We start from the raw sequence: 21688 nt of genomic DNA, 5'->3' as shown, positions 1-21688 counted from the left end.
AGTCATTTTTAGATCCTTTTTTCCTCTTTTTGGAGTGCCCTTTATCAGGAGAAGTGTTCTTAAAAATTATAATCTTTCAATAATTAGGTGAGATTTATCTTCTCAAGTCCCTTAAGATATTATGATGTTTCAGTATTTTGCCTTCAGTGTTTTAGCTGCTGGTAGTCATATTTCTTACACTGAATTTGTGTGGTTGGAATGTACCCTTTTCAAAAGTAAGACTGATTTTTAACAGTAACAACTAGACGGATTCTGAAAAAAAGAAAAAAAAGAAAAAAAAGAAAAAAATTGATATTTAGTTCCCTAACGCTAAAAAAATTATTGAAAGACTGAAGGAAGAGTATTTTCCTTTGAAATTTTGTCTGCTTAATGTTTCTAAATAAAATAAAAATAATTAAATTTTATAAAATATCATAAATATGTAAATTTTTTAATCAGATTTTAATCATGAGTCTCAATTGTATATGGATTTATTGCATTTGATTTAAGGTTTCTGTTGTCAAAGTAGATGTTGTCCTCTGTTTTTCTAATCTTTTTACAGTTAATTTTCTTAATGAAATTAACAGGTGATATGAAGGTAATGTACATAGGAGTTTTTAAAAAAGCTCTTTACCCTTAAAATATTCCATATAATTTTTTAAAAGAAGATTTACCTTTTTGAAAGGCAGAGTGACATAGAGGGAGAGACAGAGAGAGAGAGAGAGAAAACTTCCATGCGCTGGTTCACTTCCCAAATGGTTGTGATAGTTGGGACTGGGCCAGGCTTAAACCAGGAGCCAGAATCTTCTTTTGGGTCTTCCATGTAGGTGACAGGCACTCAAATTCTTGAGCCATCATTTGATGCTTCTGGACACATTAGCAGAGAGTTGAATCAGAAGTGGAGCTGCTGCGATTCTAATTGGCACTCCAGTATGGGATATGAGCATCCCAAATCGGAGCTTAATTCACTGTATTACAATAGCTACTCCTCCCATATGATTTTAAGATAATGAACATTAAACATTAAAGTAAAATTAATTTTCTAATACCTTCTTGAGGTGGAAACCCTTGTGGGATCACAAAATCAGTTGAGAATGTTTGTTATTGATAAGAAGTTTATTCATTTGAAGTTAGAATTTAAAAATTATAATCCTCCATTTAAATATGTCATTAGTAATAGAAAGACTGAAGAGATGTTTATAAAATGCAATAGAACATAAACCAAAACTTTAAAGTCGATAGAATGGGGGCTGGCGTGACGGAGCAGGTAAAGTTGCAGCCTGCAATGCCGATATCCCATATGTGCTCCACTTCCAACCCAGCTCCCTGCTAATGACCTGGGAAAAGCAATGGAAGATGTCCCAAGTACTTGGGCCCCTTCCACCCATGTGGGGACCTGGATGAAGCTCCTGGCATTGGCCTGGCTCAGCGCTGGCTGTTGGTGCCATCTAGGGAGTGAACCAGAGGATGTAAAGTTTTTCTTTCTTTCTCTGTGTGTCTCTCCCAGTCTCTCTATAACTCTTTAAGATAAATAAATAAATTTTATATAAAAAATGAAATTACTAGAATGATTTAAATCTCTGATTTCTTGGGAAATTTGGGAGAGGAGAAAGTGGCAGATTAAATTTTAGTGAAATCAGTGGCCATTTGTTTTCCAAATCATGAAAATCTCTTTTTAGTTTTAAATATTCTCCTATGTATAGATTTCAAACATTTTTACTTCCAAATTTTATCAGTTTTCTAAAAACTTCCTGAAATACCCTTGTATAAGCAAAATTCTTAAATGTTTAGTTTTTTTTATAGCTAGAATGTTCATCTTAAGCTCAATTTATAAGTTAAATTTCTGCTCCTTGAAAGGATTCTACTTCTTGTTTTATGTTTTTCTGTTTATGTTATGATCATATATGGTTTTTATGTTGCTAGCTTCTTGGTTAGAAATGCAGTGCTCAATTAAAATATTATTATTATTATATTTAAAATTTATTTGACAGGTAGAGTTATGGACAGTGAGAGAGAGAGAGACAGAGAGAAAGGTCTTCCTTCCATTGATTCACTCCCCAAGTGGCTGCTATGGCCAGCGGTGCGCCGATCCGATCCAAAGCCAGGAGCCAGGTGCTTCTTGCTGGTCTCCCATGCAGGTGCAGGGGCTCAAGCACTTGGGCCATCCTCCATTACTATCCCAGGCCACAGCAGAGAGCTGGACTGGAAGAGGAGCAACTGGGACTAGAACCCGGCACCCATATGGGATGCCAGCACCGCAGGTGGAGGATTAACTAAGTGAGCCATGGCGCTGGCCCGTCAATTAAAATATTATTTTTAAGATGAAAAAAACCCAAAGATTAATTTTATGTGATTTCTTAGGTTATTTCATTGAATACTTTTAACTAATGAGATCCAGGAAGAGAACCACTCACTGTATTCCTTGTACTTAATTTTATATTCTACTTGCCATCCACTCATTTAAAGTTTTTTTTTTTTTTAAGATTTTTCTTTTTATTTATTTGAAAAACAAAGTGACAGAGAGAGCAGGAGAGTGAAATCTTTCACCTGCTTATTCACTCCCCAAATGCTGCAGTAGCCAGTGCTGGGCCAGGTGAAAGCCAGGAGCTAGGTACTCCATCCTGATATGTCATGTGGATAGTAGGAGTCCAAGCACTTGGGCTATTATCCACTGTTTTCCCAGGCACATTAGCAGGGAGCTGAATTGGAAGTGGAGCAGCTGGGACTAGGACCCATGTTTTGATATGGGTTACCAGCATCAGAAACTGTGGCTTAACCTGCTACACTATTATGCTGGCTTAATCTTTTAGGGATTTTTTTTCTTATAAAGAAATTAAGATATAAGATGCATGCCAAATGAAATATTTATCCATAATGAAAATAGTATAAGATACTTTAAAAAATTGTTAATTTTTATGTTTGTTTTTTTAAGTTAACTACTTGCTTTATTAGATTATTTTCAGTATATGGTAAAATATATAGAAAATAGTATATAGTATATATAGATAGCATATATACTATATATAAATATATATACATATATAGTATATATACATAGTCTATATAAAATATATAGTAAATAGTATACTAATATACTGATATATTAACTGTTGATAATTTTATGCATAATCTTTATATGAGAGTTTAACAATTCTTGTGTAGATATATATATATATATATTTAGCTAATTTAGAAATACTTTTTTTTTGAAATTCTAAGGACAATTAATATTATTAGGAAGTTTTTATTTTTTTAAGATTTATTTATTGGCCGGTGCCGTGGCTCGACAGGCTAATCCTCTGCCTAGTGGCGCTGGCACCCCAGTTCTAGTCCCGGTCGGGGTGCCGGATTCTGTCTCTGTTGCCCCTCTTCCAGTCCAGCCCTCTGCTATGGCCCGGGAGTGCAGTGGAGGATGGCCCAAGTGCTTGGGCCCTGCACCCATGGGAGACCAGGAGAAGCACCTGGCTCCTGCCTCTGGATCAGCGCGGTGCGCCAGTTGCAGCATGCCAGCCGCAGCAGCCATTGGAGGGTGAACCAATGGCAAAGGAAGACCTTTCTCTCTGTCTCTCTCTCTCTCTCTCACTGTCCACTCTGCCTGTCAAAAATAAAAAATAAATAAATAAATAGAAGATTTATTTATTTGTTGAAAGAGTTACAACGAGAGAGGAGAGAGATCTTCCATCCACTAGTTCACTCCCCAAATGGCTGCAATGGCCAATGCTGGGCCATGTCAAAGCCAGGAGCCAGGAGCTTCATCCTGGGCTCCGGCATGGTTTCAAGGGCCCAAGCACTTGGGCCATCTTCCACTGCTTGCCCAGGCAAATCAGTAAGGAGCTGGTTTGGAAGTTGAGCAGCTGAGACTTGCACTGGTGCCTATATGGGATGCTGGCACAACAGATGGCAGCTCAACCAGTTGTGCCAAAGTGCCAGCCTCAAGAAATGCTTTTTTAAAAAAAATTAAAATCTGACAGGATAGATTTGACAGCCACTTTCCAGAATATGTATTTATAAAGTTAAAATTTTGTCATGAGATTGTACTGAAGATCTTTAGTTTTTGTTTATTAATTTGTTTTATTTGAAAGGCAGAGAGGGTGGTAGAGAGACAGAGAGGTCTTCCATCTACTAGTTCACTCTCCAAATGCCTAGAACATCCAGGGCTGGACTGTTTTGAAGCCAGAAGCCCAGAACTCAATCTGTGTCTCCCATGTGGTTGGCAGGGACCCAAGTGCTTGACCCATCATCTGTTGTCTGAATGTGAATCAGCAGGAATCTGTATTGGAAGTGGAGGAGCTGAACTTAAACATTCTGATGTGGGATGTGGGCATCCTAATTGGCGACTTAACTGCTGCACAGTGCCTATTCTTGTACTCAAGATCTTTTTTTTTTTTTTTTTTTTTTTTCATTTGACAGGTAGAGTTATAGACAGTGAGAGAGAGACAGAGTAAGGTCTTCCTTCCGTTGTTTCACTCTCTCAATGGCCGCTATGGCCAGTGCTGCGCCGATCCAAAGCCAGAAGCCAGGTGTTTCCTCCCGGTCTCCAATGTGGGTACAGGGACCCAAGCACTTGGACCATCCTCCACTGCCTTCCCGGCCACAGCAGAGAGCTGGACTGGAAGAGGAGCAACCGAGGCTAGTATCCGGCGCCCCAACTGGGACTAGAACCCAGGGTGTTAGCGCCACAGGTGGAGGATTAGCCAAGTGAGCCACGGCGCCGGCCCTGTACTCAAAATATTATATAAAACAATGATTTGTAAGTGCTTAGTTTATAGCCTGTAAGTTCCGATATGATAATAGAATTGATATTAGTTTTTAAAGTTCTTTAAAATCAGATTTAGCCCAGAGTTAAAAATGGTTAAAATTTAATGACAGGTTTCTGTGTGCCAGGCATTGGAACTATGTGCTTTATTATTATCTCATTACGTTTTATTTTAATCCCATGAAATAAGTACTGTTAAATACACACATACATCAATAAAACCAAGCATAGAGTTTAACTTGTCTAAGGTCATAGGGCTAATAAGTGGTTGAGGCAGAATTTGAATATGGCATTTTTTCTTCAACACATTTTACTATCTTTTGATGTTTTAAATTATACAACTAAAATTTTTTTGGACTGCAATAAACTAGGGTCCATCAGCTGAACTAACATCCTGAGGCTGGAATTGTGGGGTGATATGGCATCCATGTTGGAGACCCAAAAGAAGCTCCTGGCTCCTGGCTTTGGATCGGCCCAGCTCTGGCTATCATGGCCATTCGTGAGTGAACCAGTGGATGGAAGACCTTTCTCTCTGTCTCTCCCTCTTACTGTCTGTAACTATACCTCTCAAATAAAATAATAAATATTTTTTAAAAAAGACTACTACATAGCACATACTGTGGACAAAGTATATGCTATGTACAGTATCACATGTATTACCAATGTTATTTAACAAAGAAAGATTATGTGACATCTATCAATGGATGAAAGTGAAGTTTTCAAACAGTTAATATGGGCCAGCGCTGTGGCACAGCAAGTTAATGCCCTGGCCTGAAGCGCCGGCATCCCATATGGGTGCTGGCTCAAGCCCCCTCTGCTATGGCCTGGGAAAGCAGTAGAAGATGACTCAAGTCCTTGGGTCCCTGCACCCACGTGGGAGACCCGGAAGAAGCTCCTGGCTCCTGGCTTCAGATTGGCGCAGTTCTGGGCATTGCGGCCAATTAGGGAGTGAACCATTGGATAGAAGACCTCTCCCTCTCTCTCTCTCTCTGCATCTCCTCTATGTATGTAACTCTTTAAAATAAATAAATAAATCTTAAAAAAAAAACAGTTAAGAAATTTAGACCCATATTGCCATTGATTTCTAAAACATTATTTTGTAGGAGAAAAATCCTTATATACAGCTTAATTTTAGATCTATAAGAGCTGAAAAAAATTAATAGAATAAGAATTATAATTATGTGAACAGTCTCCACAACTAATGGATTGTATTCTAAAGGGTTTTTGAGATCTAAAGTCAGTTACTTGGAATTAATTTTCCTCCTATGAAATAGTAGGAGGCTTCAAAAATTTAATGGAAAATGCTCATTATCTTAAAACAACTTTCAAAAATTTATTATTTAATTTCATTTTATTTGAAAGGCAGAGAGACAGAGAAAGAGAAGAATCTTCCATGGCTGGTTCACTTCCAAATGCCTGTAGTAGCTAGGGCTGGGCCAGGCAGGAGACAGGAACCTAATCTGGATCATCCATGTGGAATCATTACAAGCTATTTCACACAGTACGCATTAGCAAGAAACTGCAATTGAGAGCGGATCTCGAACTTTAGCCCAGGCACCCAGTAATGGGACATGGGTGTCCTAAGCAGCATCTTAACTCCTGTGCCAAATGCTTTTCCTTTTCTATTATGTTGTAATTCCGATAGTGCAAACTTTTTGTAGCCTCTTCATATATTAAACATGAGCATGAAATATGTTCCTGAGTTAAGTAGCTGAAGTAGAGTGTTCTCTCACTTTCTGGGCATTTTAGCTCCAACTGTGAGCTACAGAAGCTAGAGAACTTTCTTTCCTTTTTTTTTTTTTTTTTTTTTTGAAGATTTATTTATTTTATTTGAAAGTCAGAATTACACACAGAAGGAGAGGCAGAGAGAGAGAGAGAGGTCTTCCATCTGATGGTTCACTCCCCAGTTGGCTATAATGGCTGGAGCTGCGCCCATCAGAAGCCAGGAACCAGGAGCTTCCTCCGGGTCTCCCAGACAGGTGCAGGGGCCCAAGGACTTGGGCCATCTTCTGCTGCTTTCCCAGGCCTTAACAGAAAGCTGGAACAGAAGTGGAGCAGCCAGGTCTTGAACTGGCGCCCATATGGGATGCTGGCGCTTCAGTCCAGAGCGTTAACCTGCTACGCCACAGCACCAGCTCCTTGAGAACTTTCATACTTTGAGATCCTCAGTGCTTATCTTTGCTCTGTATTCCACTTCCTTAGTATCTGATTTAACCTTTTACAGAATTCCCTGCCTTACCACAAAAATTGTGAAGCATTTGCTGATAGAAATTTATATGATCACTTAATAAAAGTATATATGAGTCTGACAGACTATGTAATTGAGACCCTTGAAACTTTTTCTGTATTCTTGGTAACTGTAATGCCTTAATTCTGAGCAAGAATTGTCATGTACTTATCTACTACATAAGCATTACGCTGATTCTAGTTAAGGGACAAGCTACAACTATTTAAATTGAGTTAAAGATTTAGTCAGACCTCAGACCTGGGGGAATTTATTAAAACCCAAGATTCATTGGGGTCTCCTGTAATCAAACTTTAAATATTTGTAGTAATAATTTCCACTTTTAAAGGCTTCTTTTTTAAAAGATTTATTTATTCATATTTGAGGTAGAATTACAGTCAGAGAGAGGGAGAGACAGAGAATATGCTGGTTCACTCCCTAAATGGCTACAGTGACCAGAGCTCAGTTGATCTGAAGCTAGGAACCAGAACTTCTTCCAGGACTCCCACATGGGTACAGGGGCCCAAGCACTTGGGCCATCTTCCAGTGCTTTCCCAGACTATAAGCAGAGAGTTGGATGGGAAGAGGAGCAGCTGTTACATGTAATGGTGCCCATATGGGATGCCGGTGCTGCAGGTAGGGGCTTTAGCTTACTATGCCATACTACATGCCCTGCAGTAATAATTTGTACGGTTAAAAGTAAAGTCGTTACTTATCAGTGGTCACCTTGAATGTAAATACCTCAACTCTCCAGTTAAAAGGTACAGCCAGGCTGAATGGATTAAAAAAAACAAAATCTATTTGCTGCCTCAAGAAGCACATCTCACCAACAAAGATACATGCAGACTGAAAGTGAAAGGTTGGAAAAAGATATTGCATGCTAACAGAAACCAAAAGAGAGCTGGTGTAGCTATCCTAGTATCAGACATAATAGACTTTCATGCAAAAACTGTTAAAAGAGACAAAGAAGGGCACTATGTATTGATTAAGGGATCAATTCAACAGGAAGATGTGACTATTATTAACATATGCACCTAGTTACAAGGCACATGGCTATTTAAAAGAAATGTTAATGGATCTAAAGGGAGACATAGACTCCAATACAATAGTAAGGGGGAACTTCAGTATCCCACTCAGCAACAGACAGATCAACCAGACAGAAAATCAGCAAGGAAACAGTAAAGTTAATCGACACTATAGACCAAATGGCCCTAACAGATATCTATAGAACTTTTAATCCTAGAGCTGCAGAATACACATTCTTCTCATCAGTGCATGGAACTTTCTCTAGGATCGATCACATGATAGTCCATAAAATAAGTCTCAGCAAATTAGAAAAAAATCGAAGTCATACCCTATATCTTTTCAGTGGGATGAAGCTGAAAATCAACAACTCAAGAATCTCTGGAACACAAGCAAACATGGAAAATGAACAACATGCTCATGAACAGTCGGTCATTGAGGAAATCAAAATAAAAAAAATTTCTGGAAACGAATTAAGATGACAGTAAGACATATCAAAATTTATGGGATACAGCAAAACCAGCGTTAAGAGGAAAGTTTATAGCAATTGTTGCCTGTATCAAGAGGTAGGAAAGGCACAAAATAAATGAGTTACTAATACATCTTAAGATCTAGAAAAACAACAACAAACCAAACCCAAAACTAGTAGGAGAAAAGAAACAATTGAAATTAGAAAAGAAATAAACAAAATTGAAACCAAAGTAATACAAAAGATCAGCAAAATGAAGAGCAGTTTTTTTTCAAAAAATAAAATTGACACACCATTGTCCCAACTAACCAACAAAAAGAGAGAGAAGACCCAGATCAATAAAATTAGAGATGAAAAGTAAGTGAAACAAAAGACAACACAGAAATAAACGAATCATCAGAAATTATTCCAAAGATCTGTGTGCCAACACGTTGGGAAAACTAGAAGAATTGGATAGATTCCTGGACACATACAACCTACCTAAATTGAGCCATGAAGACTTAGGAAACCTAAATAGACCAATAACCAAGATATAAATTGAATCAGTAATAAAGACCCTCCCAAGAACAAAAAGCCCAGGATGGTTTCACTGCTGAATTCTACCAGACATTTAAAGAAGTAGTAACTCCAATTCTCAAGTTATTCAAAACAATTGAAAGGAAGGGAATCCTGCCAAACTCCTTCTATGGAGCCAGTATCACCTTAATTCCTGAACCTGAGAATGATACAGCAGAAAAAGAGAACTACAGACAAATGTCCCTGATGAACATAGATGTAAAAATCCTCAACAAAATAGTAGCCAATTGAAACCAACAGCACATCAGATAGATCATTCACCTGGGCCATGTGGCATTTATCCCTGGTATGCAGCGAAAGCATTTGGTAAGATTTAGTACTCTTTCATGATGAAAACTGTAAGCAAATTGGGTTTAGAAGGACCATTTCTCAATACAATTAAGGCAATTTATGACAAACCCATGGCCAGTGTCCTAATGAATAAGGAAAATTTGGAAGCATTCCCACTAAGATCTGGAACCAAACACGGATGCCCACTCTCACTATTGCTATTCAATATAGTCCTGGAAGTTTTAGCCAGAGCCATTAGGCAAGAAAAAGAAATCAAAGGGATACAAATTGGGAAAGAGGCAATCAAACTATACTATATTTGCAGATGACATGGTTCTATTTATAGGGGATTCAAAGGACTCAACTAAGTGACTATTGGAACTCTTATAAGAGTTTGGTAAAGTGGCAAGATATAAAAATCAACACAGAAAAATCAATAGCCTTTGTATACACAGACAATGCTACAGCTGAGAAAGAACTTCTAAGATCAATTCACAGTAGCTACAAAAAAATTTCTTGGAATAAATTTAAACAAGGATTTCAGACCTCTGTGATGAGAATTACAAAACATTAAAGAAAGAAATAGAAGGACACCAGAAAATGGAAAAATTGTCCATGTTCATACTGCTAGAACAATTTACAGATTCAATGTGATAACCAATCAAATACCAAGGCTGTTCTTCCTAGATATAGAAAAAATGATGCTGAAATTCATATGGAAATGCAGGTTGCTAAAGCAACCTTATACAACTCAAATAATGCTGGAGGCATCACAATACCAAATTTCAAGAAATAGGGCAGTTCTAATCAAAACAGCCTGGTACTGGTACAAAAACAGATTGATAGACCAATAGAACAGAATAGAAATGCCAAAAATCAACCAGCGTATCCAAGACCAACTTATCTTTGGAGGAGATAAAATCAATCCCTGGAGTAAGGACAGATTCTGAAATAAATGATGCTGAGACTGGATCTCCACATGCAAAAATATGATGCAAGACATCTGCCTTACACCTTACACCAATAAAATTCTTTCAAAATGGATTAAAGACCTAAATCTACAACCCTATAATGTCAGATTATTAGAGAACATCAGGGAAACCCTGTAAAACGTTGGCATAGGCAAAGAGTTCTTGGAAAAGACCCCAGAGGCACAGGCAGTCAAAGCCAAAATTGACAAATAGGATTACATCAAATTGAGAAGCTTCTGCACTGCAAAAGAAACACTCAGCAAAGTAAACAGGCAGCTGATAGAATGGGAGAAATTATTTGCAAACTGTGCAACTGATAAAGGATTAATAACCACTATATGTAAAGAGCTCAAGAAACTCAACAACAATAAAACAACCCAGTTAAGAAATGGGCAAAGGACTTAAACAGGCGTGTTTCAAAAGAGGAAACACAAATGGCCAACAGACACATGAAAAAAATCCTCAGGATTGCTAGCTGTCAGGGAAATGCAATTCAAAACCTCAGTGAGGTTTCTCCTCATTCCCATTGGAATGGCTTTCATACAGAAATTGACAAACAACAAATGCTTGTGAGGATGTGAGGGAAAAGGTACCCTAATCCACTATTGGTAGGAATGTAAACTGTCCAACCACTTGGAAGACAGAATGGAGATACCTCAGAAATCTGGATATAGACATAGATCTACCATATTACTCAACCATCCCCCTCCTGGAAATTCACTTAAGGGAAATGAAATCAGCATATGAAAGAATTATCTATACACCCATGTTTATTGCAGCTCAATTCACAATAGCTAAGATATAGAACCAAGCCAAATGCTTGTAGACTGGAGAATGGATAAAGAAATTATGGGGTGCCAGTGCTGTGATGTAGTGAGTAAAGCCGCTGCCTGCAGCACCTGCATCCCATATAAGCACTGCTTCTCATCCTGGCTACTCCACTTCAGATCCAGCTCTCTGCTATGGCCTGGGAAAGCAGTAAAGATGGCTCAAGTCCTTGGGTCCTTGCACCTGTATGGGAGACCAAGATGAACCTCCTGGCTTTGGATTGGTACAGCTCTGGCCATTGTGGTCATCTGGGGAATGAACCAGTGGATTGAAGATTCTCTCTCTCTCTCTCTCTCTCTGCCTCTGCCTCTGCCTCTGCCTCTCTCACTATACTTTTCAAATAAAAATAACTGGATCTTTAAAAAAAAGAAATTATGGGAATTCTACATAGCAGTAAAAAAAACCCCATGAAATCCTGTCGTTTGCAACAAAATGGATGAAACTGGGAAACATCATGCTTAGTGAAAATATCATATTTAATCCCAAAAGGACAAATACCATATGTTCTCCCTGACCTGTGATAATAATAGAGCAAAAATTAAATAAATAATAAAATAATAGATAATAAAAGGTAATCTATAGAAGTGAAATTGACACTTTGAAATGCAATGACTTTAAACAGCCTTTGTCTTAACTGGTGAGGAACAGGTTTTTTTTTTTTTCTCCTCATATTTTTTATTGAACTCTTTAAACATAAAGTTAATCATATGTGTATAAAGTTAATTGAAAATAGATCTTAGTAAGCAATAAGAATGGGAATAGGAGAGGGAGGTGTAAGAGGGGTGGGAGAATGTGTGTGGTGGGAAGAATTACTATGTTCCTAAAGTTGTACTTATGAGATTCATGAAGTTTGTATTCCTTAAATAAAAATTTTCTGGGAAAAAATAGCATTTTTTTTCCTTTGGACTAATTCACTACAAATATTCTGGAAATGGAAAAGCAGTAAAATTTTCTTTTGTCAAGTTGAGGAAAAAGAGGAATATGAAGATTGAATTATCTTTGTATTTCAATATTTTTGGTTTCCAGTGTCTAGTTTTTTAACCTTTCTTCTTTGTAACTAAAGCAATTTTTAAAACAAATATTTATTTTTTTAAAATTGATGCTGTTGGGTGGGGCCTGAACCCAGCTATTACCAATATTTGGAGAGTGAACTCGTGGATATAAGATCTCTCTGTCCCTGTCTCTGCCTTTCAAATAAAATGACAAAGAAGAAAAATTTATGATGTTGCATGAACATAAGAATTCCCAAAACAATTCTGTGGTTCAAATAATGCAACTCAAATGTATCTTTGTGATAGTTTTTTTGATAACACTATTAAAAGCCCAGTGAATTATGACATACTAGATTGTATGCTTCTGAAAGCTGTGACTGACTTACCTTTGGTTTCTACTAGAACTTAGCATGTTTCTTGCATAGAGGGCCATGAGCAGTTTATTTTTGAATGAATCTATGATGAAATATTTCAACCAGTTTTTTGCTCCTTTTTACTTATTAATAAAAAACTAGAGAAATGTAAACTCAAGATTTATTTAAAATTGTTTTCTTATAGAAATATTTAGATTCGTTTCTGAAATGGAGCAGGTAAGGACTAATGTCCCTTAGTATTCCAGAAGTCAGGTTCACTAGAACAATATAATGGAGTGATTATTCATTTTTACAAAATAATACTTATTTCTTAAAAGATTTATTTTATTTATTTGAAGACAGAGTTAGCGAGAGAGAGAGAGAGAGAGAGAGAGAAAGAGATATCTTCCATTTGCTGTTTTGCTCCCCAGATGATCACAATGGCCTGGGCTGGACCAGGTGGAAGCCAGGAGCCCGGAGAGTCTTCCAGGTCTCCCATGTGGGTGCAGGGGCCCAAGCACTTGGGCTGTCCTTCACTGCTTTTTCAGCCACATTAGCAGGGAGCTGGATTGGAAGTAGAGAAACTGGTACTTGAACCAGTGCCCATATGGCATGCGGGCTGCAGGTGGCAGCTTTACCCACTGTGCCACAATGCTGGCCCCCACAAAATATTTTTAATTTACAAATTTATCAGATTGCTTCAAATAGTATTTAATATAACTGATACCAGACAGCTGGGGACTCCTCTGAGGACACAAGCCCTGACTGGTGAAGGCGAGAAATCAGTCTTGAGACAGCAAAGTGAACAGCAGTTGAGTTTTATTGAAGGAAGTGGGGAAAAAAACTGGGCCACTTACTTAATAGATAGATGTGGTTCACCATTTTTGGGGTTCAGGAAATTTATACATCTGTACAGAATATTCACCTTGTTTCTGGGAAAGGGACAGTGAATTCTAGGTATTAGAGATCTACCTCTTCTCTCCTTATGGTCAGTTCCTTAGGTTGCCATGGCAATTGTAATCTGTCATGGTTGGAGTGGGAGTGATTTTTACTATGTTAATGCATTGTAATGAGGCATAATGAGCCTAGAGATTGAGTAGCCATTAATCTAGATGCCATTTTGGAATGAACTTATCTGAGCCAGTTCTTTTGCCTGAATCTTATTTTTTTCAGCCATGTCCTGGTCAGTGGAGCTGGGGCTTTCCCCAAACTGTTTCATGGTCACTGTTTTATTTATTAAATTTGGTTTGTTTAGGAATGAGCACAATGAGTTATATGTATATCTTGAATGTAAAATTAAATTTTTATAGGAAAAAATTAAATAGCTATAGATCTAACTTAATGAAATGAACCCTAATTGTAGGTATCTTTATTTTGTAGGAAGGAAAACGTAGACATTGATTTCTGCTGTGTCTGGAGTCACATGGTGAGTGAAGCGATCAAAATTAGATCCAAGAATCCAAGTTTCATGTTTCAATATTTCATGTTACTTAAAGTAACTAATGAAATTGACTGATGTCATGTGTCAGTACTTAGGTGACAATTTACAGAAAGTCAACTCTGCAACTTGATGGGCGACAACCCTTTTCAACCAAAAAGTAAGTGTTGCTGCCACGACTGATACTAGTTATGTGTGGCATTTGTGTAAATTTGATTTAGGGGAGAGGCTGAGAGGTGGGTTAAGTTTTCTTAAAAAACAAAACACTTAGAATTGTTAATGTAATAAATACTCACCTAAAAACATAATATAAATGAAGTGAGTAAAGCAGAAATGAAATGTTTCCTCTGTTATCAGTTTGGAATACATAATCCCTTGGGTATACATAATCACCTGGTTTTCTTTTATGCATAGACAAAATCCAAATTGTTTCAGAATAAAATTATATAGCTATTATGTACCTTGATGTTTTCTTCCTCCCTCAGTAATATATCCTGATTGTGTTAACAATCATAGAGCCCTGTTAAAAAGAATAAGAAAGACCTTTGTATTACTATTAGTATTGTACTACATTAGTTTGCTAGCATTGACATAACAAAATACCATAGACTGGGAGGCTTATGCAATGGAAATTTATTTTCTCATAATTCTTGAGGCACCTTAATCTAAGGTTAAGGTGTTATAGAGTTGATTTCTTCTGAGGGCCATGAAAAATGGGCTCCAACCCTCCTTGACTTGGAGATGGTATCTCTGCTCAGGTGTTTACATGGTCTTCCCTCTGTGCATTTGTGTCCTAATCTGCTTTACTGATGGCACAATCAGATTGAATTAGAGCATACCTCAGTAATTTCACTTTCAACTTAATTATGTCTAAAGATACTGTCTACAAATACAGTCAAATTCTGGGATACTGAGTACTGGGACTTCAGCAAATGAATTTTGGGGAAACACAGGTCATCCCATAATATATACCAAGTGAGTATAAATGATACTTTTATTATCAGTATTCAATGGGTCTTCCTAATATTTTAAAATCAGGCATTGCTTAATGTCACCTGGTTCATACATTATTATGTGCTGTTACCTACTTTCCATCTAACATATAGGGGAAAATATAAAAAATAAAAAAGCTCAGTTTTAACTTTTGACATATGAGATTATACCCACAGAGGAAATAGTGAGCAGTTTGAGATCATTTATGTTAATCCTTGAATTGTCATTGTAGTTCAGAATTAGAAAGAAGGTAAAAATCTGTTGGTTCACTGAGGTAGTTATATGTGAATCAAGAGTTAAGAAGAGCAGATTTAAAGTTATGTTGAGTATCTGCTTGAAGTTAGATATTTTTTATGGCATTTTCTTGAATCTATGTAATATAAAAGTCTTCTGTTATAGTTTCATGTTATATGTGTATTATACTTGTGGAAAATAGGCTCCAGTGATTTCCGCAGTCATGCTATTAGAAATGGTGCAGTGAAGATTTGAACTATTCACTGGATGTCAAGTCCACTCTCTGTGTGTTCTATATTGAGCCATGTAGACTGTAGAGGTGAGGAGGAAGGATATACTGGGTAGAAGCAGCAGTATAGATGTTACCTCTGGGGTACACAATGAGAGCAGTGTTTCAAATACATAAAATATGCAAATAGTAAGCCATGAATTGCCAATTAAAATGGACATTTTTAGTTATTTGACTTGAAAAGCTGTATATAATTAATGAAAATAGTGTAAAGTTCATGATGTTGACATTTGGGAAAATAGGAAGGGCTGTTTTCTGGTAAGTGAGATATTAAACATTTAAGTAGTATTAGACCAGGAAATAGTTTGGGACTCTTTTTTAAATGATTTGAAAAAAATTTATTTGAAAGGCAGAGTTATAGAGAGGAGGAGACACGGGGGGGGGGGGGAGGGAGGAAGGGGGAGCGAGTGTGAGTGTGAGTGCCATCTTCCATCCTCTGAGTCCCCAAATGGCTGAAACCACCAGGGCTGGGCCAGGCTGAAACTAGGAGCCCGGAGTTTTTTCCAGGTCTCCCATGTGGGTGCAGGGTCCCAAGTACTTGGGGGCCATCTGCTGCTGCTTTCCCAGGTACATTAGCAGGGAGCTGGATCAGAAGTGTAGCATCTTGGTCTCACATCATTGTCTTTTCCTTTCCCAAAGACGCACCTTTTCAACATGAAGCAGCCAGAGCGATCATTGCACAGTTCCTCCTAACAGATATTAGGGTTTCAATCTGCAGGAGAAGGGAATGTGAGGAGTCAGATGGGTTAATAGATAATCAAGGGATCCTGTTGCTATGAATTCTTTCTGAGAGGAGGAGCACGGTGGGGGCAGGAGGAGCGCGGTGGGGGCAAGAGGCACGGATTCACGACACAGACACTGGCCAAAGGCGAGCAGCTTGCAGACTCATTTTACTTCAGTTCATAGAGCAGCTTATATAGCTGTAGCCAATCTGGTCAAGGGGCGGTTTATGCCCTAACGAATCACAGCCTGTTGCCAGGCAGGCTCCGTTTCCAGGTGGGTGCCGAAGCTGTTCCTGAGTAACTCACGCTTGCTTGCCAGCGGCCATCTTGGCGTGGCCTTCTCATTTCACCACAGGATCCCAATGGAATTTGAGGTATAAAATATTTACTTCCTTCCCTGGAAACTTTATCTTTAACAAGAACAAACATGGTGTCCTCCTTCCTTTGAATCTCCAAATTTACCATAAGAATAGCAAGGAAGCTCTTCCTGAGCTTACAGCTTAATGTGAAAATAAGTTATCTGTCCCATTCTTAGCAGGCCAGACAGGGTGGAGAATTGTAAATGAGGTCTTTAGATGACTTTTATCCCCTCCCGGTAACTCAATGGCAATCTGTCAAGTTTTTTTTTCCCCTTAGAAATTGTACTTAAAGCCCACTGCCACCAGTCTCCTTTGGGTCTTCCTTTCTTGGAACCCCTGTCTTTGCCTCTCTGGCAGGAAGTTTCCAACCTAAATAAACCTTACTTTACTTTCAAAAAAAAAAAAGAATCAGTGTCCATATGGGATGCTGGCATCCCAGGCAGGGGCTTAACCTGCCATGCCACAGCACCAGTCCCGTGTCATATTTTCATATAAGGGAAAAATTTTAAAAATTTTCAGAATGACACCTAATTTACATTTTCTTTCTATGCCATTCCCAAGGCATTGCTTCAGTTAGTATCTTTTAAGATCATAGAACTCTATTCATTTTGAGTCAGAAATGGTGTTATTTTAATAAAAAAATACCTTTTAGAAGTAACAGCATTTAAATGATGAATTGATATATTATTGTCTAAGCCAGAACCCTGGAGGTTTTTATTTCTTTTGGAGTCTTCCTCTACGTTGCTGGCTAAGCACACTGGTATCAATCTGCATTCCTATTACTTTAGGTCCTCAGTACTCTATTTCTTTTTCTTCCCCACTTCCTCTTCACCTGTTCCTTCTGTTTCCATCTCTTCCTCATAGCTTAAAGTAATATGTACATATAATTTAAAAATCTGAATAATCTGAAAAGGCTTAAAATGGCTTTACCAGAGATTTCCCAAGAGTACTTACATATACAAATATATGTATGTGTGCTGTGTCACATCATTATTTTTAATCATTTTTTATGATCTATTATGGAAGATGAGATTTTAGTTTTTTTTTTTTTAAGGTTTATTTATTTGAAATAGAGAGAGAGAGAGAGAGAGAGAGAGAGAGAGAGAGAGAGAGAGATATCTTCCATCCACTGATTCTCTCCTCAAATGGCTGCAACAGCCGGGGCTGTTGTAGACCACAGTCAGGAACTTGGAGCTGCTTCTTGTGTTCCATATGATTATAGGTGCCCAAGCATTTGAACCATCTTCCACTGTTTTCCCAGGGGTATTAGCAGGAAGCTGAGGAAGTGAAGCAGCCAGGTCTTGAACTTGGAGTTTTACCTGTTAAACCATAATGCTGACCCCTGATTTTAGCTTTCTAAAATTACCCTTTTCCCTCAAGTATTTACTAGAATGGGTGTTACCTTAGGTTTTATTAAATCATAATAGTTTTTATTATATTTGGACTGTCCTGCAAGTAATTTATTTTATTTTTCCACTTCCTTATTTTTATTAGAATCTGTAACTAAGTGTTCCCACACCCTTCAGTAACCTCTCAATTTAGTTTTCTACATAGGACAACCTGTCTGTTAACTTAAAGTTTACTTTTTAATCATCTTTTCTATGGTCTTCAGGGATATTACTTCTGAAGTACTTTTCTCTTGATACTGTCTTAACTGGTTATCCAGGCCAGCTGGGAATTTGTGTTGTGTTGAATGCCATGCTTTGTGCATCTTGTATCTTTTTCTTTGTTAATGATTTAGTCTTGTGTTTGGTGGATGCTACAGCAGGTTCTTTGGAAAAGAGTATGTAGGATGTATATGTATATCTTATGTGATATTCTGCCTTCATGTTTTTAAAAAGTTTGATCAGGTGTAGAATTATAGGTTGAAAATTAATTTTAGTAAGAATTTTTCAAGCTTTATTTCTTATTCTTGAAACAGAAACCTGTTTTGTTTCAGCCTTGCCATATTTCATATCTTCAAATGCTTTTTATCTTCATTGTTCTGAAATTTTGTGATGCTCTTGTGTTCTTTGCTAGTAGACACTTTCAGCCCAGTGATCTGTATCCTCCTATATAGGAAATTTAAAACTCCTAGCAAGTTTTTTCTTGAATTATTTGCTTGACAACCTACCCCTTCTGTTTATTCCCTTTCTGTAAATTTGACTGGATGAGTGTTATACTTTCAAAATTAATTGTCTTACAATCCAATCTTCTCTATTTAATTTTTTCTTTTAGTTCTACCTCTGAAGACATCCACTCAGCCTAGCATTTGATTATTTTTAGCTGTATTTAAACATTTTGCCTATTGCATTTTTAATCCTATAGCTTGTGTTTCTGAACATTACATTTTATAGTCATTCTTATATTTCTAAGCATACAAATTTATTTTCTCTAATATTTTTCTTTTCCTATGCATTATCTCTTTTCCTTAAGGTCCTTTTATCTTATTGTTTTTTGATTTTGTCTTTTAGATAGGAGATTTTCTAATAAAAATTCCTGGTGCTTATTGTTTGTTCATATTTAAGAGTGAGGCATTAAAATGTTTCCTGCAAGTTCTGTATACTTCGTCAGAATTTTTAAGATGATAATATTTACTCTATGTACTGCTCTGATCACTTTCTTCAGGTGATAAATGTCTGATTTGCCCAAGGAATAAGTATCACTCATTTCTTATATTTTAGTCTAACACTTCATCCTTGATTTGCTCTGTACTTGACATTCCAGAATCTAGTTTTATTAATTTATTTTCCACCTGTTGCTTCTTATTGTTTATCTTCATTTTGTTAATACTTTTTTTCTTGATGATGGTTAAGTATAATAGTTTTTGCAGAGATAATCATATTCCAGGTATATGGCTGAAGTTCATTTTGGTTGAATTTGTCACTCAATTTTTTGTTCATTGTAAATACTGTTTTATTCTTTCTCATCAACCCCTCCCTCCCTTACTATGTATGTATCTAAAGTTTGCTAGTTTATGTGTTAGACTCTGAATTTCTCACTGTTGTTGTCATATGCTGAGTACAAATAACAATTCAGAAATTGCTAATGAAATTATTAGATTTTATATATCATTATGTATTTCTGAAATGATTTTAAAAAAATTTTTGAAAGTAAGGTTTGCTTCTTTCCTTTTGAAAATTAGATATTTCAAAAATGGCAGAACTCTTTATGGAATGTGAGGAAGAAGAGCTGGAACCATGGCAGAAGAAAGTAAAAGAGGTTGAGGATGATGATGATGATGAACCCATTTTTGTTGGAGAGATATCAAGTTCAAAACCAGCAATTTCAAGTAAGCATTTACTTTAGTGAAGCCAAGTTTTATAAGTTATTGTTTCCACTGAAAACAAATGTTTTTGGGTCTTAGGGGGGTGTAAGTTACTAAATATCAGATATGAAGAAGGAAACATGTACTAAGATTAGTTGGTGGCCTTGGAGATGTTCTGAGATTGAAAATCATAATTTTTACTGGAACTGAGTAAACCTGTTAAACTGTTCATTTTCCCTTTTTATTCATTTAAACCCAGAAGTAGAGAAAAAGAAAAATTTGAAGTGCTTTGCTTAAAATTTCAAATATACTAAATGAGTTTGTGTAAGTTTCAGATGTGAATTCTCACATCTAGACTTCATCACATTTCCTTTTATACATGGCTAAAAAATGAATAGGCTATGAATGATTGCACAGTCTCCTGCCTATACAGAATCTTTATGGATTATTAGCTTTAACTTAGAGTAATTGCACTTAACATTTTTATCATGTCAAAGCAAAACACTGTCCAAAAAGCATATAATAAAATGCAGAGAAATAATATACAAATTTCAGAGAAAGGGAAAATATTTATTCTTTCCTTGTTATTTTCATATTTGTATATTTGTTTTAAGCCAGGAGAATTTACCAAAGAATGTAATCTAAGCAACAGTCTTTGTGTTTTCTTAGTTAACATGGCAATATAATGCTTTCAAATGTGATTAAGAGACTACTTTAAAATTTTCCGGGAGACTGGTCTTGCTTCTGTTGTCTGTAGACTTGAGTGGTGCTTTTATTCAGTTTTATCAGAGGGAAAGTTATTTAATCCATTGAATTTTCAATACTGTTTCCTTATGACAGATTGGTAATCTCTTATGATGTGCTAAGTGGAATACCACTTGTATTATAAAATTAATTAGGCATAATGTCATGCTTTCTGTTGATAGTGGGACATAATATATTCTCTTAATTACTATTTCCTAATTACTGATTGTTATTCAGAATCTCAAATTGAATTTATACTGATTGTGAGTATTAATGGTATTCAACTAGAACACTGTTAGTTTTATTTTATTTATTTATTTGAAAGGTACAGTTACAGACAGAGAGGGAGAGACAGAAAGGTCTTCTAACCATTGGTTCACTCCAAATGGCTGCAGTGGCTGGAGCTGAGCCAATCTGAAGCCAGGAACCAGGAGCTTCCCCTGGGTCTCCCTCACGGGTTCAAGGACCCAAGCGCTTGGGCCATCTTCTGCTGCCTTCCCAGAGAGCTGGATCATAAGAGGAGCAGCTGGGACACGAACCAGTGCTCATATGGGATGCTGGCACTGCAGGCAGAGGCTTAGCCAACTATGCCACAGCACCAGCCCCTGTATGTTAGTTTTAAAGTAATTCTATCAAGAAGGGGATTAACCCCAGTAAAATTCATTTTTTGAACTAATACCAAAAACTTAAGTGATTTTATGGTTTTTTGTGTAAGCCATAAAATATTTTACCATGTGGGATAAGAGTTGAATACTTATATAAAACTGTCATACAGGAAGATAAAATCTTGTATTTTATAGATTACAACCTCTAAAAAGTGCTAAACCAGTATTTTTTTTGATATTTTTAGTGTTTAATCTTGAATTTCTTAGTAAAAATAGTGTCAGATTGAGCAATTTTTTCTCCAGTAACACTACTGTAGTGCTTAATTATAGAACACTACATTGCCATTTTCAGAAAACCACTGTACCTTCATGTGAACTTTATAGAATAATGAAATATGGTTCTTTTCTACTATGGAGAAAAAGGAGGACATTTTTATGAGACTTGGCAGATTTTCAAGGTGTGTTTTGCCTTTTCCCAGCATGTTTAGGCTTTCAAATTTTAGTTTGGTCATTGAGTTCACAAGAGTTAGGAACTTTAATCTGACCCTCAAATGCATATCAAACTCAGACTTGTGGTACAGTGGTAAGTTTGAAACCCCTTGGCTTACAAGTTACT

At 36.9% G+C, this 21688-nt stretch overlaps 1 protein-coding gene across 9 annotated transcripts in view; it reads left to right on the top strand.

Annotated features, from left to right (window-relative positions):
- Nucleotides 1-21688, top strand: part of ZNF280D (zinc finger protein 280D) — a 120322-nt gene that overhangs the window by 15846 nt on the left and 82788 nt on the right. For 5 of the 9 annotated variants that reach the window (XR_009867320.1, XM_062205978.1, XM_062205987.1 and 2 more), the window contains exons 2-4: nucleotides 13822-13867; nucleotides 13971-14039; nucleotides 19601-19747. Coding sequence is in view for 8 of the 9 variants with exons in the window: in XM_062205978.1 (XP_062061962.1) it covers nucleotides 14012-14039; nucleotides 19601-19747 (175 nt within the window). In the remaining variant the exon portion in view is untranslated. Of the gene's footprint in view, nucleotides 1-5106; nucleotides 5235-13821; nucleotides 13868-13970; nucleotides 14040-14755; nucleotides 14855-19600; nucleotides 19748-21688 lie in introns of all 9 variants that reach the window. The other 4 variants (XM_062205982.1, XM_062205981.1, XM_062205979.1 and 1 more) reach the window with 4 other exon arrangements.

This window comes from Lepus europaeus, chromosome 11, assembly GCF_033115175.1.
Source record: "Lepus europaeus isolate LE1 chromosome 11, mLepTim1.pri, whole genome shotgun sequence".
Classification (NCBI taxonomy): domain Eukaryota; kingdom Metazoa; phylum Chordata; class Mammalia; order Lagomorpha; family Leporidae; genus Lepus; species Lepus europaeus.
This window is presented reverse-complemented; position numbering and strand designations above follow the sequence as displayed.